The sequence below is a fragment of the Sycon ciliatum genome, chromosome 5 (assembly GCF_964019385.1).
Source record: "Sycon ciliatum chromosome 5, ocSycCili1.1, whole genome shotgun sequence".
Taxonomy (NCBI): Eukaryota; Metazoa; Porifera; class Calcarea; order Leucosolenida; family Sycettidae; genus Sycon; species Sycon ciliatum.
Genome location: NC_088647.1, coordinates 2,564,833 through 2,581,853, shown reverse-complemented (window position 1 = coordinate 2,581,853; position 17,021 = coordinate 2,564,833). Strand labels below are relative to the sequence as shown.

Below are 17,021 nucleotides of genomic sequence, written 5' to 3'. Positions count from 1 at the left end.
CTTGGGAAGCAATTATTATTATTAGTTGGGTAAGTTGGGATATCGCAGCGTTCGGCAGGCAGACGTCTACACACAGTCATGTACGGGTACTACCACTATCAAGACTGAAGAGTCCATGACAAGAACATGGGGTCTGGGCTAAGAATCCATTACGGTAATTGTTATTTTGGACTCCTGAGTCTGTTGCTACATGTACATGTACATGTACCGGCGTACAATCATGTCCAAAACTCTCTCTTGTGTACATGACTACTACTCCATGTACATGTACATGTTGTTGATTTCTATTTTTACTTCGCAAGGCCAAACGGGCAGTGGTGCCCAATTCTATGGAAGCGAATCTCAAAGCAGGAGAGAGCGAGCGAGCGAGGGGAGAGAGAGAGAGAGAGAGGGGGGGGGGGGGGGAGGGGAGGGGGGAGAGAGAGAGAGGGGGGGGAGGGGAGGGGAGAGAGAGAGAGAGAGAGAGAGAGATACAGAGATACAGTCTACAGAGAGGGAAGTAGTGAGGTTAGGGGAATCGGGGAGACGGGCTAGTGCCGAGTGGTGCATGGTGGGCGCATCAACGTGTGGTTGGGGGTAGCAGCGAAGAACAAATTGCTATGTGATATAGTACGGGAGGTATGATAAGCAATTTTGCAGCGTCGACAGAGGGAACACAAAGAGTTCATAGGTGCCCAAGCACGGAGAGAGAAATACATGACTGAGTGTGTGGACAGTCAAAGTCAGAAGGTGTAGCCTACTACTAGGGGATGGAGGCGAGCTTAAAATGAGCAGCCTTGATCTCCCTTTCCTCCTTGGGAGTGCATTCCAGGCCAGGGCTGCCTGAAAGGCCAGCCGCGATCTGCCGATACGACTTCAGATTGCGCCCAGGGGACAGTGAGGCCCCTGGAAACCTGGTGTCGGGTGGTCCTACCATGTACCAGCTGATGGTGAGAATAGATCCTGGAGGACACTGCTGGCTTTCCCATTGACACAGCGCCACACCAGGACTAGTCGCTTCTGGGCGTAATACTCGCGAACTCTGTACAGGGACATCCGTTCGAGCAGAGGCTGGGGAGAGGCGTGAGGCGGCAAGCCGTATACCGCTCTCGCCGCTCGGTTCTGCAGGACCGGGACGGCGGGAGGCGATTAAGCGGTGAAGCCTTGAGGGAGGAGGGGAAGGCGTTAGATCCGTATATGAGGTCAGGCATGATGACTGACCTCACATACTGGATGCGACTACCCAGGCAGAGGCATCTGCGGACCGCCATAGTGCTCCAATCTTCTGCACAACTATGACTTAGGCCTCGCAATCGCGTCGACATGGTGGTCCCACTTCACAGCGGCATCAAGGGTCACGCCGAGGACATTGTAAGTACAATATGAATACAATGCACATGTATTTGATTGTACTACATGTATAAAAATACAATAATTCAATGTAGTCCTATTTCGGTACAGAAGTAACAGTTCAGTCAGTGTGGAACGGGCACTGTACCAGTGTATACGTGTGCTGTCTCGTTGTACAAGCAGTACATCACAATGATCACACGCGCCAGTGAGACCGTAAAAGAGAGAGAGGGGGAAAGCAGCAGCAATGGTACCCGTGCACATTGTAGCCGCGTATTGTAGTACATGTATTGCACAGTATGTTGGGATTTCAAGGCGTTCAAGCTACGACTCGAGTATGATTGTAAGTATTAGTGTTAGTTAGGCACGTCGCTAGTGTTCTCAGTGGGATTCTGGAGTGGATTCAAGTGGCCGTTGCGGAACGCTTGCCAGCTTTTGTCGGAAGGCCTGTGAGGCGTCATGCGCCAGTTGTACGGCCCCAAAAGAGACCATCGACCCCCATTGACTTTGCTGGCAGCCATTCTTATCTTCCTGTACTCTCCACAGTTACCCAATGACTATGTACAAGGACGAACATAATTGTATGCTATGCACGTGGACGCCAGAAAGTTATTTTTAAATCGGACTCCAGCTTCCCAGATCTAGCTGACAAGGATCTACGAGTACGACTCAGCAGATCAGACTCTGTAGATGCTGCTGGGCTCAGATCATGCCACACCACAGTACACCACAGTACACCACAGTACACCATGGCATGGCACACAGTACACCATGGCATGGCACACAGTACACCTGGTACACCATGGCATGGCACACCACAGTACACCATGGCATGGCACACAGTACAGTACACCATGGCATGGCACACAGTACACCATGGCATGGCACACCACAGTACACCATGGCATGGCACGCAGTGGAGGTAGCGACTTTTTTAAAAACTATTCTAAGTCTTGCTACACGTGTGTACATAAAGCATGCACGTGCAGCAAATCAGTGCAGGTACTCTGCTGTAAATAGGCTCATAAACCGGACGCACCACAACACTGCCAAACAGATAGTGTCTTAGCGAGACTGTATCATGTATGTTACTAGTACGTGTACATAAATAGGAGATCCCCCAGATAGGCTTTAGCCGTTGGGTAATCCTGAAATAAAGATTCTATTATTATTATTACATGACCGTACACCACAATTTTATCTGTTTAAAATACCGTACTACTGTTCAGTGGTCGTTTCTGGTCCTCGAATAGAAGATGCCCGTGGCATTCACACTGTTCCCTGGACACTGGGCACACGATTGTCTTCACTCAGTGTTCCTCTCAGCTGATGCTCGAAGCAGATAGGATGATTTCCTGCTAGCTCACTTCGGAACTGAGTGCAGCAGAACTTTACTTTCTTAGGAGTGTCTTCCGAAGGTATTGATTCAATGCGATACATGTAGTTTTGTGCCGACACTCGCTGTGTCATCATCCTTTCAAAGAAGACGAAATAATCGGCTCTGAAATGCTGCTACATTGTATTATTCACCCGTAGAACTAGAGGACAAAGAGGACAATCACACAGTCATTATGCCATACTCCTACGTTGAGTCCTTGGCAATGGCTGCGAGTTGCTACTGAGTGGATGCTCAAGTACACGCACATGTACAGACAGTACAGTCATGTCCATGTAGATCTACAACTGTAGTGTGGAGTGCGTGGGACTCAGTGATGATATCATTATCAGGCAATGGAAACCAGCTGTAAATCACCCTGAAGAAGGCGCCATGCCGGTACGGACGCCGGGCAAAGACAAGTATGGCCCTATCCGTGTGCATTGCCCTAAACCCAACTGTACCATTTGCATACCGGTACTGGATGTTCTGACTACCGTATTTTCCGGAGTATAGTGCGCACCTTTGTATAACGCGCACCCCCAATCTTCATTGGGGGTGCGCACTTCAATCTTCATTGAAGTACATGCATTTCATATTCGGAGCATAGTGCGCACCTGCGATTTAGGGCCTAAAATAGCACATCTAAAGTGCGCACTATACACCGGAAAATACGGAATGCCATGATCCGTCCAAGGAGAAGCCACCTGTGACTCAACTGTGTGAACCCAGATTCGTGGTCATGTGACAGGCTTCCTGATTAACTACACCTTGGACCTTGGACTTTGGACACGCTGCCATATTCTGGCTATGCGGAAACTACGGGTACCCAATGCCAGGGCTAATAATAATTATGATATTATACATGTAGGGTTGAAATCTCATTGCCCCGTGGCTTGTAATTATGCCAAACACTCATTTCGATATGTGCAAAAGTTGAATTCAGGTACTGAGCCAATAATCAGAGACTAAACGTGGGACCTCCAAACATAAATTGTATATATAATTATAACAGTTATTATCTTGTATAGAAGTTATGGCATGATGTACATGTATACTTGAAGGTGCCTGTGATGATGCAAGCAGTTTCCTTTTGAAATAATAATTGATTTGCAATTCTGATATTGTAACGTATAGAATAGCAGCAGTTTCGTAGACACACATGCACCAACATGCACACCCACATACATACATACACACACACACACACACACGCACACACACACACACGCACACATACACGCACGCTGTACGTAGCAAACCAGTTCCTACTAACTGTATATCAATAGATCAGCATGCTAAGCTTGTCATCTCAACAATAAATCTAACCGCCCAGTGTCCTCGCATAGGTCAGTAGATCAGTAGTGCTTCTCTAGAATAGCGTCGCTTCCATCTGCATTCTTCAATGTACCGTGCTTCTCGATGTACAGACGGCGGTACGACGCCTTGAACTTCAGAATGAAAATGCATGTCATGATGGAGGCCAGGCATGCTGAGAAAAGGACACCGTACACGGGATCATGGGGCGTGTGCTCCTTCGTCACGCTGCACTTGCTGATGCGAAGCTGTTCGGCGGACAAGTCTCTTTGGAAGACTGGCAGTTGGCTGACAACAACCAAAATGAAACCCATCAGCTGACTGCAAGGTGGCAAGAAACGCAAATTGCATGGACATGTAAAGAAATATGAATCTATAGTAGAATCGTGAGTGTTGTAAGGAGGTACGCACCGGCCCGTTTCGAATCCGGATTCATTCCGGTCAGACTCTCCCTAGATCTCAGGTTTGCAACCTCTCTCTATCTCTGTCTCTCTTTCTCTCTGTCTCTCTGTCTCTGTATGTCTGTCTCGGTCTGTCTCGGTCTGTCTGTCTCTCTTTGTCTCTATGTCTCTCTCTCTCTGGAGGGCTGTTGGTCTGTCTGTCTGTCTGTCTGTCTGTCTGTCTGTCTGTCTGTCTGTCTGTCTGTCTGTCTGTCTGTCTCTCTGTCTGTCTCTCTCTGTCTCTCTCTCTCTCTCTCTCTCTCTCTCTCTCTCTCTCTCTCTCTCTTTCGTTCACTGTGTGCCTTACTGATGAATCCAAGAGGATAAAGACGGTGCCCTTTGGAGATTGAGAGAACATTATTTGATGTAACGATGCAATGATGTAATGATGTAACGATGCAATGATAATGATAGAACGGTCTCCGTACTTACCCACACATCCACAGAATAGCGGCGGAGACACCAGTGTTGATTGGGTAGGTGACCTCCATTGCTAGCTCCATGAAGATGGGAAGAAGACCATAGCCGAAGAAACCAAACATGCTCAGAAATCCAACCACCGGGACGTTCATGTGCGGGTGAATCGACACCTGGAAGAGGCAGAAAACCGAACAGCAAGACCAGAGATACAGTGATGGTCCCGTTCAAGAGTGCACCAAAGTCCCAGTCCACCGACTCTAGCTCTTTCTGGACAGGACATTTTGTGGCCAGTGCATGCTTCAACATCATGACATTTCGCGTTCAGAGCCACATCTACATGTACCTAGTTTAGCAGATCCTTGCCTGTTGGCCTGTTGCCATGCACCTTGTGCATAGAGCTGTAGTATACAGTCATGTTCAACTGAGTACACGCACATGTACTTGTACATGCCAGTACATGTATTTCACGGATCTGTGAAGCACGGCTACGGGCTCTATGTGAATGATGATCACAGGAGACTTAGTCGGCAAATGAATCCGTTCGACTCCAAAGAAACACAGTTTTCCTGGTTGAAATCACAGTTTCATCTACGGTGGCTGAAGCTCACAGAAATGCTACACAATTCGACATTTAGGCCTGCAATAAATTCAGTCTGAAAGCTCCTTAAAAAAGGTGGCAGACCAGGTAATGACGAAACAATTCCCGGCAAATATTAGAATTTCTGCTTGTAGAGGTTGTAAAGTGCTACTTACCATGATGTAGCCATGGTAACCAGCCATGCTCAACAACACAGTGTTCACTTACCATGATGTAACCAGTCATGCTCAGCAACGCAAACACATAGCAGAACTTCAGTGTGCTGACAAACTTCTTTGTGCGGTCCAGGTAGATGCTCATGATAGCTGCACCGACCAGGCCTGTCAAGCTCATCGCCGCGCCGCACCAGCCGGTGAATTTCTGCAGCCAATTTGGATGCACACAATACCAATACAGAGTATGATATGTGTGTGTGGGGGGGGGGGGGCTAGAGAATGGAGGATGCGGGGGGGGGGGGGGGGGTTGGATGGCCATAAGTACCGGCAACCATTCCTACTGTAATTCGGAGCCGCATTGAAAAATCCCCCGAGAGAGCTTGGAAGCTCTGGGCCCTACGCTATGCTTTTTTGCCTAGCGAGTGTTAACTTTCTCTTCGCATTCGAGGGTAATACGACACCATCTACCACCTTGATGACCTAGGCAACAAAGCATAGGGATGTTATAAATTTTTCATTTCTCCAATTTTTTCAAGACATAACCTAGGATTCGAACCCGCACTATCGCCGTGCATGCATTCCCCCGATACACTCCGCATACATACTCATTCTTCCAAGTTGCTTCACGTTATGATCTTGCATTTGAAAGCCCTATTTGAATATTGTGGCCAACTGTCCTAGATGGTATGGTACACGACAGGTACGGGATAGCGCCAGGCATGCCGTTGGGAATTCCCTAGTAAAACAAGAATAAATAATAATAATAATAATGCCGACGGCACAAACACACAAACACGGAATTAAAGCTGTGTGGACCCTGGCTAGCGCCAGACGTTACCGAGGTAATGTCTTTTGCATAGCTACGGGAATTAAAGCTGAGTGGACCCTGGCTAGCGCCAGACGTTACTGAAGTAATGTCTTTTGCATAGCTACGCGAATAATACTGGTATTGTGTTACACCCTGGCTGTGCTGCATTACGACATAATCCACATTGACGGTCCAAAATCAGAGTGTATTTCCCAACAAAGGGGTATATTTTCGGACTCACTACAGGGCTTCATAAAGGGTTTAATCCATCAAACCTGGGGGAGGGTGTTCAGACCAACACATCCACGGCTTACTCACATCTGAATATCCGTACGGACAAAGCATCTGCTGAATCAGAGTTATGAACACGTTGAAGTTGCCAATACTGACACTCCACATAGCCATCATGAACAGGAAGGTCTTGTTGCGGAACAGCTACGCCAGGCATACAGCAAACATAAATACATTTACATGCATGGATGCACACAGATGAACACACACGTGCGCACGCGTATGCGCACACACATACCAATGTGTGTGCATGTGTATGGTCTCATGTACATATGCATATGCACATACACACACACACACACACACACACACACACACACACACACACACACACACACGCACACACACACACACACACACACACACACACACACACACACAAACACAAACACAAACACACACACACACACGCACACACACCGTAACTCAACACTAGCCAACAGCTGGGTGCAGACTCCTGCTCTGCTTGCATAAGTAACATAACAATAAACAATACACGTCCTACTTGCAATGTAGTAATTTGATAGGACATGCATGTGCCAATAATAGCCCTATGGGTCAGCATTGCACATCTACTGATCTATCTGTATTCCTTAACCCTGACAACCCCAACCAAGGATGGCGGAAGGTATTCTAGAATGGTACGATAAACCATCTGACGTTCTCCTCCAGGGCTAAATCTAGCTTCTCATTTCAAATTGCAGTGTGTGTACCACCTACCTGCGCTATGCCTTGCCTGAATGCCACCTTCACATTCCTCTTGGCGTCGCCGGAGGGAGATGGCGGTATATCGGGTCGGTTCTTCCAGATGAACAGTGTTAAGACAAAGCTGATGGATCCCACGCCAGTCAGGACAAGTAGCTGCACAGAAGGCAAAACCAAAAGAAAATGATCACTCGCTGTTTTAAAAGAGTCGCTGAGTGCAAGACTGTGTCAGTGCGTGTGCATCTAGCATATTGATTGGATTGGATTGGATTGGTTTATTTAATGTCGAATAAAAAACCGGCAGTGTTGCCATATTACATGAGATCGACTACATGCACACACATATATAAGGAAAAAGGAAAAGAGTTACGAGGTCTGAAGAAAATGTTGAACAGTCTCTGCTGGGATGACGACTACACCATAGCTCAGTGGTTAGAGCATCGCTGACTACAAGCGAGGGTCCCTGGTTCGAGTCCTGGTGGTGACAGTCAATTTTCTCTCCAGACTTTTCACGTTTATGTCTTTCCCTCAAACCAGTGAAAAAGGGAAAAGTTAAAAGAAAAAAAGAAAATGGAGTAAAAAAGGAATTACAATGGAGCTGTAATAACTTATAAGACCCACCCAGCACATGGGGAAAAAGAGAGGCTACTCAGTATCCAAAGTACCGTTTTGAAGTTTTGATCCCAACACGCGCTTTGTCTGTGCAGACGCCGAGACCACCAGGGTCGGCTGAGCAGCAGGGCCCCACCACCACTTTCCGCATTTATTCGGGAGCATAAGTGGACTTGGTATAAAAACAAGATAAAAAAACATACTAGTACTTTTGTATGGATGAATATACCCGTGCTCCAGGCTAAGTCCGTAATAAGCAAAGCGAATGTTTAATCAGAGTGCAGGAAAACTTGTGTTTCCCGGACCCTTCACCAAGCAATTTTCTGCACTGACGTGCTGTGGACCGAACTTGCATTCCAGGATCAATAAAAAAAAGAAGTTAATTATCGTGTCCGTTCCCGAAGGGAACTCACGACGCCCGCTAACACCCGGTAACCCTAGCGGCAGATGCAGTGCCTAACGGTGGGGTGAGTGGATAAGTCTCACAACCACTGGCATAAGTGCCGAGAATGACCCCATCAGCCGCATTCATGTAGCATTCCTGGATCAATACAGGCTTCTAAAGACAGATGCATGGTCCCACTGTCCCGCAGTGGCTGCTTCACCGTAGACTGTGCAAGAGAAGAATGACCTGAGCATGCAGGGGCAGTTTCCTTTAAGGCTAGAGAACGGCTCAGGTTGCACAGTGGCTCAGCGGCAAGCTATGCTGGATTGCATGAATAAGATGTCGAACATATTGGCTCTGTCTAACTACCAAGAGTTGGTATACTTGTAGGGCAACCATACGGAAGTAGAGCCATGTGAAAATTCATCCAGACACAGCCCTCTAGCCCAGCCTTACCAATGTTCGGAACGAGGAATTATATGATTCCATGTCGCCGAGCGACACGACAATGTTGGACGGGAGGACCATGCCGACAGCCAAGCCCACTGGGTTTGCTACATGGACATAACACAGAGACACCGCAGAGATATCGCGGGGACACCACAGAGATAGCGTAGAGATAACACAGAGACACCACAGAGATACAGTCAGACCTCGCTTATCTGGTCCTCTTTTATCCGGATCCCTCGCCATCCGGAAGAAAATAGCTGGTTACAGATTTACAGCATACATGATGCATCCAACAAAACCGGTGTTTCATTATTCGGTTCCCTTGCCTATCCAGATATTTTTGTGGAAAACGGATGTGTGCGGTTATGCGAGGTCTAACTGTACCATATAGACACAACAGAGACAGCATGGAGATGCTAGAGAGACAAGATAGAGACAGCACAGGGCTAACACACACACACACACACACACACACACACACACACACACACACACACACACACACACCTGTCCTGTCCTGTCCTGTAGAGTCACTGCCGCAAAAGGGTCACGTGATCCCATCACTGGGAAACTTGAGAAGAGAGAGAGAGAGGACACGACGCTCGATGACGCTCCAGGTGCACGGGTAGTCGCATCCGCTTGCCGCATATGCACACGTGCTGGAAGGCTGAGCGCTCCGCTGCTGTTGGTCTATGAGCCACCCTTGAACAGCGATGCCTTCCCCGTCCCCGGACACCGCGAAAGCAGCGACCACACCTGTCACAATGCGCGGCACAACATCCCTCCGCCGGTGCCGACGCTCCGGTAGTTCCAGGTGGCACTGCGGCATCCACCGTTGAGGCACACACATGCCGGACCAAGCCACCGCGGCTTCTCAGCCACCGCCCACACCGCCCGCACTGACTGGCGCCCCGCTGCTCAGACACAGGCCGCGCACGCTCCTCCAGACACTTATGCCGAGCCATGTCTCCTTTCCGTGCAAAATCCCGTCCGCATACCGTACATACCACTCGGGGCGGAGGCTCAGGCACATTGTCAGGCTCTTGGTAGGTGCTGCGCCACTCCGCGCGAGACTCACATGCAACATCATACCATGATGCCTCCACGCCACGGGCACGTAGATCTCGGACAGCACAGTCCTTCCATCTGCGGCGTGGGCCATGTGCTGGGCGACGCTGCAAGAAGGAGCCAAACAGTACCTGTTTTGGGATGCGGTTGTCCGGCATCCGCGCCACATGCCCCAACCACTCCAACCGCCGATGTGCAATTTTGTCTTTAATCGTCTCGGAGTCTCCCCAGCGCACCAGTAGCTCTTCATTGGTGATGTGTTCGTCCCACATCCGGCTTCGAGAGACCCCGAGGATGGATCGGATGCACCTCATGCTGAAGGTTGAGAGCTTCTGCAGGTCATGCTGAAGGGGCGTCCAGCACTCAGAGCCATACAACAGCAGGGACAGAACGCAAGCATTGAATACGCACCGCTTGGTGTGCATCAGCAGATGTGGATTGGAGAATACAGACCTCCGAAGAGCACCGCAGGCCCTGGAGGCTTGGGCAATCCTTGCGGCGATGTCCCGAGACGAACGGCAACCGCTGTCCACTACAGAACCGAGGTATTTGAAATGCGGTACGCATTCCACCTCCGCTTGACCAAGTTGGAGGGGAGCGCGGTCAGTAAGCGTGATGCCGGGGCCAACAACTACAAACTGAGTCTTCGTTGCACTGATGGTCAAGCCGAATCCCGACGCCACCTCGTGAAGACAGCACAATGCTGCCCCCGCTCCAGACCGAGTCGTAGCGAATAAACAAGAGTCGTCAGCAAACTGGGAATCTGTTAGGCAATGGTGTTGGTCGTCACGGCGGGGTTTACGGTATAAATCGCTGCTGTATGCTGAGCGGAGCTCGAAGCCAACCCCGTCAACTCTCCTGACGCGGTGTTGCCACTGGGTCATCACGGCCCACATAAAGATATTAAAAAGGACCGGCGCCATAGAGCACCCCTGGCGAAGACCATTGCCAATGCTGAACGGGTCTGATAATATGTTGTTGAACTGCACACACACACGGACATCAGTGTATGCTAGACACTCTAGTGCAGATCTATAACACAGAGCGGTGGGCAGATACCGTGAGTTCTGTATGGACGCCTTTGCTCACTCACAAATGTTCCAATTAAGTTAGTATGCCTTGACCATGCATTCCGGAATTGTTAATGAAGATACCCCCCCCCCCCCACACACACACACTCTTCGCTGGCTCTGGCGGAGGGGGACGAGGACGACGAGACAACTTCCTCCACTCTCCCCTGTCTTGTGCCACATCATACAAGTCATTTTCCGGGATCCCCCCCCCCCCCCCCCCCGCACACACACACACACAGGACACATCTGCCTGGCCACAGTGACATTCCAGGGGGGGGGGGGGGGGGGGGGGGGGCTGTACCGTACAAATGCAACTACCCGAGGATGAACAAAAAGCGAACACTGAGCAGATACTGACCAGGTAGAGAGAAGAGAGAAATACATCAACAATCACGCTTACACAAACTGCGGACAAAACTGTGTTTTTTTTTCAGCCATGTCTTACCCATGCTGCAAATCATATTGGCCAATGTCCGCCGCTCCTGCGGAAACCAGACATCTGCTACCTTGGCAGGTGAATATAGGCCAATGGGGTTGGCCAGTGCACACAGGATTTGACCAGCCAGGACCAGGTTGAAATGTCCATGCTCAACACCATTCATATCCAGGGTTGGTTTGAGTGTGCTGGCGAAGCGTAGAGTGGAGCCAGTGCAATTCAGTATCACACCCATCCACAGCTATTATGCCATGACGGATTTGTGGGCAAAATCAAACACACGCACACACACACCCGCACACACATACACACACAAACGCACACGCATGCATACACACACACACAAACATGTAATACCCACAAACATGTAATACACACAAAAAGCACGCATAAACAGTGAACACACATTCGCTTGCATGCAACACACACACACACACACACACACACACACACACACACACACACACACACACACACACACACACACACACACACACATACACACACACACAGACAGACTCGGGCATGCCCATTGCGGAAGCGATGATAGCGAACAGCTATGTTAGACATAGCGACTCGTGCTGGGATTACACAATTCAACAGCTAGCTTGCAAAGCTGATGAATTGACCGCCACCAAGAGTCCATAATGGACATATGGACTCTTGCCGCCACTAAGTTTAGCTTAGTATCCACCACACAGCTGATTGAAGTGACTTTTTTCTGGCCAGTGAATCCCTATTTTTCCTATTTTTCTTTTTCTATATTTTTCTTTTTCACACACACACACACACACACACACACACACACACACACACACACACACACACACACACACACACACACACACACGTACGTTCATACATTCATGAAGATCAAATACGTAAAACTAGAAGAAACTGCTGCGAACGGGGCTGGTCACACCATAAGGAGTGAAACCCGAGCGTCGTCACATGTGATAAGAGGCAACGTTTGTGACAGCGTGACTCAGTTTCTCACTGCCGTGTGGCTTTAACTCGAATACAGGAGAACTGCCCTTGTCCGGGCAGGCTGGAACCGGGCACTGCATGTGATTAGGAATTCTCGAAGAGTGGTGGTATTCCTACGGATGCGGAAAAATCGCCTGAGTTTTTTTTTTTTTTTGAGTCTCGTGTGAACCGTGAAATTTGATTTCTTTTTTTCTTTTTTTGGTCGAACAAACATAGGCAACATCATGTGACCCGTTGATACAGGGAATGACGGTTTGGTTGGAGGTCAGCAGGAACATAAAATAGTGGATGCACTGTATGCAGTCCACGTGGTTGCAGCGGCTGACAGAGAGCTCTATTCCTAACATGCATCCATGCCGTAACCCCAGCATTCACAGCTACAGGGCCGGACCTCTGAGTCTATAAAAAGTGCTAAACAGCAAGGGGGTCGGAAGGTATTTTAAGTGGTACAGTCAGCCAGCTGAAGAACAATTTACTCGTGGAGTCGGGGTGGCTGCTATGAAAGCTTTGGAATTTGGAGCCCAAATCAGTGCCTTTTGATTCCCAGGGTAGGTCTAGTGACTAGTACCATGCCTGGCACAAAGAGTGGTACGGTCAATACCGTAGTCACCGTAGCGTGTCCGACACCCCTGGTAAAAATAGGGTTAATGTAAAGCTTGGGGTGTTGCCGTCAACTTACCGCTATACCTACACCTTTGGTGTCCATGAGCCATGCCCAGCCGAGACCCGTGATCAACGATGCCGCCATGTACACACTCGACAGTTCGTTGACTTGCGAACTACGCACATTGTAGAACGACTGCGTGTGGTCAGCTATGGAGACAAACGTCACCCAATTCTGTGCAGTAAGTTGGAGCACAAGAGATGTGGAACACAGCACACAAGCATGGAACTGCAATGAAACCTCAGTCATGAGCAGGGAGTAGTAAAATACCAGGTATTTTACTACTCCCTGCTCATGAGTAGTGCCCCCCCCCCATGCTGCATGGTTTTTTTCCTAACCTGCAGATACATGTACAATGTGGTGGTGTGAGCATGTGACCTTGTGGTCCTTACGAATCAAAAGTACGATCCCTTCTCTGTGACACAACAGCATGTGGAATGTGCAGGGTCGCCATGGTTTCGGAGACTGCCACCCGCATTCAACGAGCCGGCGCACTGCACGATAGGCAGATCCCCTGGGTGATCACCATGGTAACTGAACAGACTTAACCAATGCCACTGTAGCGATGGTGCCAATGTCATGAAAATCCGAGATTTCGAAATTACAGTGCAACTCTCTTAGCTAAGGGCAGTACTCGCATAAACCAGTTACACGCTGACAAAGTCGGCTTTGTATCAATCACAGTTTGCGTTTTTTTTAAGTTAGGTTCAATAGCACATTATTTGTTTCACTTGTCTTTGGCATTTTATTGGGTGTGCGCTGCATGAGTTTCATATGCCCATGGCACGTTCCTGACGACCGCGGTCTGACAGGTCATGTGTGCATGCAGGATCTATGTGGTGCACAGCTCTGTGTTGGAGCTGTCTCGATCTGTACCACCACGTGGTTTGGCCAGTGTCTAGTCCCACGTGCTTCGCATGTACGTTGAGCGACACGCGCTGTACCACGTAGGTGCCATGCCTCTTGGGCGTGACATCCCACGTAGATGTCATGCCTCTTGGGTGTGACACACACACATCATGTGATGCATTGCCGGAACCCGGTCAGGTAGGTTCACGCCTGAAATGTTCTACAAGTAGTTGTAAGAAGTTCTTCACTTCCTGGAAATTTATGTCAAGGCTTTGTGCAAAATCATGTGACTGAGAAGTCCTATCGATTTTCATGATCCCTTTTGCGCTTCGTGCAAGACACGAAGGGCCGTGCGCATAAAGAATGAGAGCAACGTGCAAGAAATGGGAGTTGAGTGCAAAGAAAGGAGAGTCGAATACAAAGAATGAGAAGCGTGTGCAAGAGAGCGGGGAACTGTGTGCAAAGCCATGAAGAGTCTACGGAAGAAGTGGCACCCGCAGTACAACGACGCCGCCGTAACCCGCGAAGGGCCCGCCGGTGAATGCCCCGAAGGGCCCGCGGATAAGGCAGAAACACCGCCGCCGGAGTTACACTGTTCTGTCACGTCGGGTGAGCGGGCTCTCCGACGTGGCCCATATATCTAATTGTTTATGCGGCTTAGCTGGTCAATCTGGTTATTCCAGATTGACATTCCAAGAAATCTATAATCACGCCATACGTTTTGCACAAATTTCTATCAATATTACCGCATAAAAGGGGCGTTACTCTCTCTTGATTTACTCATAATCCTCCCCCAGATCTGAATATTAACCTGAGCTCCTCAAAACACTGGAACTAGCTCTCCTCTGGCGTGTGCTAATCAAAGTGAGCTGAGAATGAGGTTTGGGTCGTCGACTATATTGGTCGACCACCTGGCTGTTGGATTAGGTTGAGTTGTGCGCAATCATGACAAGCAGCGGACCTCGCAGGGATGCGACACCCATAAGCGGGATACCATGTGAGAGGTACATGTCCCTTAGTACATACTCTGATCAGACATGTACAATGTACTAGGGGTGTCATCGATTGGCGAATCGAGATTGAGTGCGAGCAGGCAGTGCAGTCCGAGAAACGCTGGCCCAATCGAACAAAACAAGGGTGTAGTTTGCAACATGTACGCATAAGTTATCGTACAAATATTCAGTGAAAGCTGTCAAAAAAACATAAAAGTCCATTTTCACCCCAGCCACTCCTGGTGTGGAGGCCGGTGTGGAGGCCGGTGTGGTCGGATTCCACACCAAGTACATCTACTCCGGATTCGGCCAATCGATCACGCTCACTCGGAGCGCACTTGCTCGGGATTCGAACAATCGATCATGCCCTAGTACTCTTGCTTAGTACGGACTCAGGAGCGCGGGTGTGTTACTATTGATCTCGTACTGAACTGTATATTGTTGAAAAAAAGTACCTTGAATACTCGGATGGTCAGCCAATTTAATTATGGCAATAAAAAAGAAATGGACAAACATTTTAGCCATTTTGTCGCGGCACTCGCTGACTGTATTATGATCTGGTTATGTTGGTGGACAGTTAGTCATAACTCGTAACATTTTGTTCTTCTAAAATGGCAATAAATAAGATCACTCGTGCACTCATAACAACAGCAAAGAAATGAAGAAAGTTAAGTTCCATAACGTTTGCTTGTGACTTTCATCAGATGAGTGCACAATTGATCTTATTTATTGCCATTTTTCGACTATTGTCTTCTCGTCGATTGTTTAAATATTTTGCTCTTCTCCTCTTTAAAAAAAACCTTGGATACTAATTACACTATTGTGTTACCCATGGGCATGTAGGGGTACGCGACTACGTACATGTATTATTCGAGGTTTACAGTAATTCATTGCTAGGGTAGTAAATCTGCAGGTACTTACCACTGCACTACTGAAGTTCAGAGCAGCAGCGGAGGCCAGCACAATCCATCTTAACTTGCTGGTCGCGTATTGTGGCTGCGTTTCGTCGTGCACCGACACGGCGCCATTACGACTCGGCTGGGAAATGGATGGCTGAGCAGGCGTCAGTAGGCGTGTATCCTCGTCTGCGTCCATCCTGGTCGAAGCAATCGCGTATTCGTCAGGAGTTTGCAGCCTGTGCTGCGCCATTCCACTGCTTGCGATTACCAGTGGTTCTGCGGTGTGCTAGTACCAGTCCTTCTAGGAACTGTGCAGACTCTCCAAATCAGCGTGAAGATGGTGTGCATGCACAGCCACTGTGACACTAGTCTTTGACCAAGCGTCGCTGTCGGAGAATCGATACACGCCCGCGGCACGGCACCTGCCTGGACGTTGCTCAGCAAGGAGTTCTGCCCCTTCGACAATTTCAATTGCTTGGCTGTGAAGCCACTGAAGGTGTTCCAGCGATTATTTTGATCTCTGTCACAGACCCAGGCAAGTCGAACTGTTGCCAGTACTGTGTACTGTACACTGATGTACACGCTCGTCTGCTTACTGACTCTCCGCGTGCTAGTACCAGTGGTAGTCCGGGCCTCTAGCGTTCATTAGCAAAATAACTGGTCAGGATTCACTTGGCCTTGGCCCCTTCATTCAGGGTGGCGTCAGGAAGGAGGAGCAAATTTGTTCAGACTGTCGGGTCTGGCTCGCTGGCTCATTGACAATGTGAACAAGACGCGTCCCTGGCCCGGTCTGAAGATACGGATACTGGTACGTGTAGTTCATTCCGTGCGCGCGGTACTGCACTGAACCTGGTGCCAGATACTTAGTAAGGTACGGTGAGAAAATGTATCTCAGCTGGTCGTCACCATCCCCGGATCGCGACCGCTTCGTACAGACAGTCAGCGCAGGCCGCAATTCCAGCTTGACACTTTTATTTGATCGACCGCTAAATTGACAGAGTAACCCACTCTGCTCAGCCAGCGAGACCTTGTCAAGAGAAGAACGGACTGTCAGCTTCGCACACACGCACAACACAGCACGCAAACTCCTTGCACGATCCACACTGCGGTCAGTGGACTGGGTGCCATGGGTGATCTACTCAGTAATCATCCGTCTCTCAGTCTCATT

The 17,021-nt window shown here is 49.0% G+C and overlaps 1 protein-coding gene across 1 annotated transcript; it reads right to left on the bottom strand.

Annotated features, from left to right (window-relative positions):
- Nucleotides 1-3,628: 3,628 nt before the first annotated feature.
- Nucleotides 3,629-16,705, bottom strand: LOC135817149 (solute carrier family 49 member A3-like). The gene is made up of 9 exons (XM_065330272.1): nucleotides 15,876-16,705; nucleotides 13,129-13,287; nucleotides 11,472-11,703; nucleotides 8,892-8,989; nucleotides 7,454-7,594; nucleotides 6,761-6,877; nucleotides 5,687-5,839; nucleotides 4,894-5,051; nucleotides 3,629-4,342 (listed from the first exon to the last, which is right to left on the bottom strand). Exons 1-9 carry the CDS (start codon nucleotides 16,101-16,103, stop codon nucleotides 4,063-4,065), a joined length of 1,566 nt encoding a protein of 521 aa, XP_065186344.1. The 5' UTR covers nucleotides 16,104-16,705; the 3' UTR covers nucleotides 3,629-4,062.
- Nucleotides 16,706-17,021: the final 316 nt, after the last annotated feature.

Bases quoted from the DNA above. Each gene is read 5' to 3' on its own strand.
- LOC135817149 (XM_065330272.1), bottom strand. From the start codon at position 16,103: ATGGCGCAGCACAGGCTGCAAACTCCTGACGAATACGCGATTGCTTCG. The intron at 13,288-15,875 runs GTAAGTACCTGC...CTTACTGCACAG, and splicing joins TGAACTTCAGTAGTGCAGTG to AATTGGGTGACGTTTGTCTC. The intron at 8,990-11,471 runs GTAAGACATGGC...ATGTCCATGTAG, and splicing joins CAATATGATTTGCAGCATGG to CAAACCCAGTGGGCTTGGCT.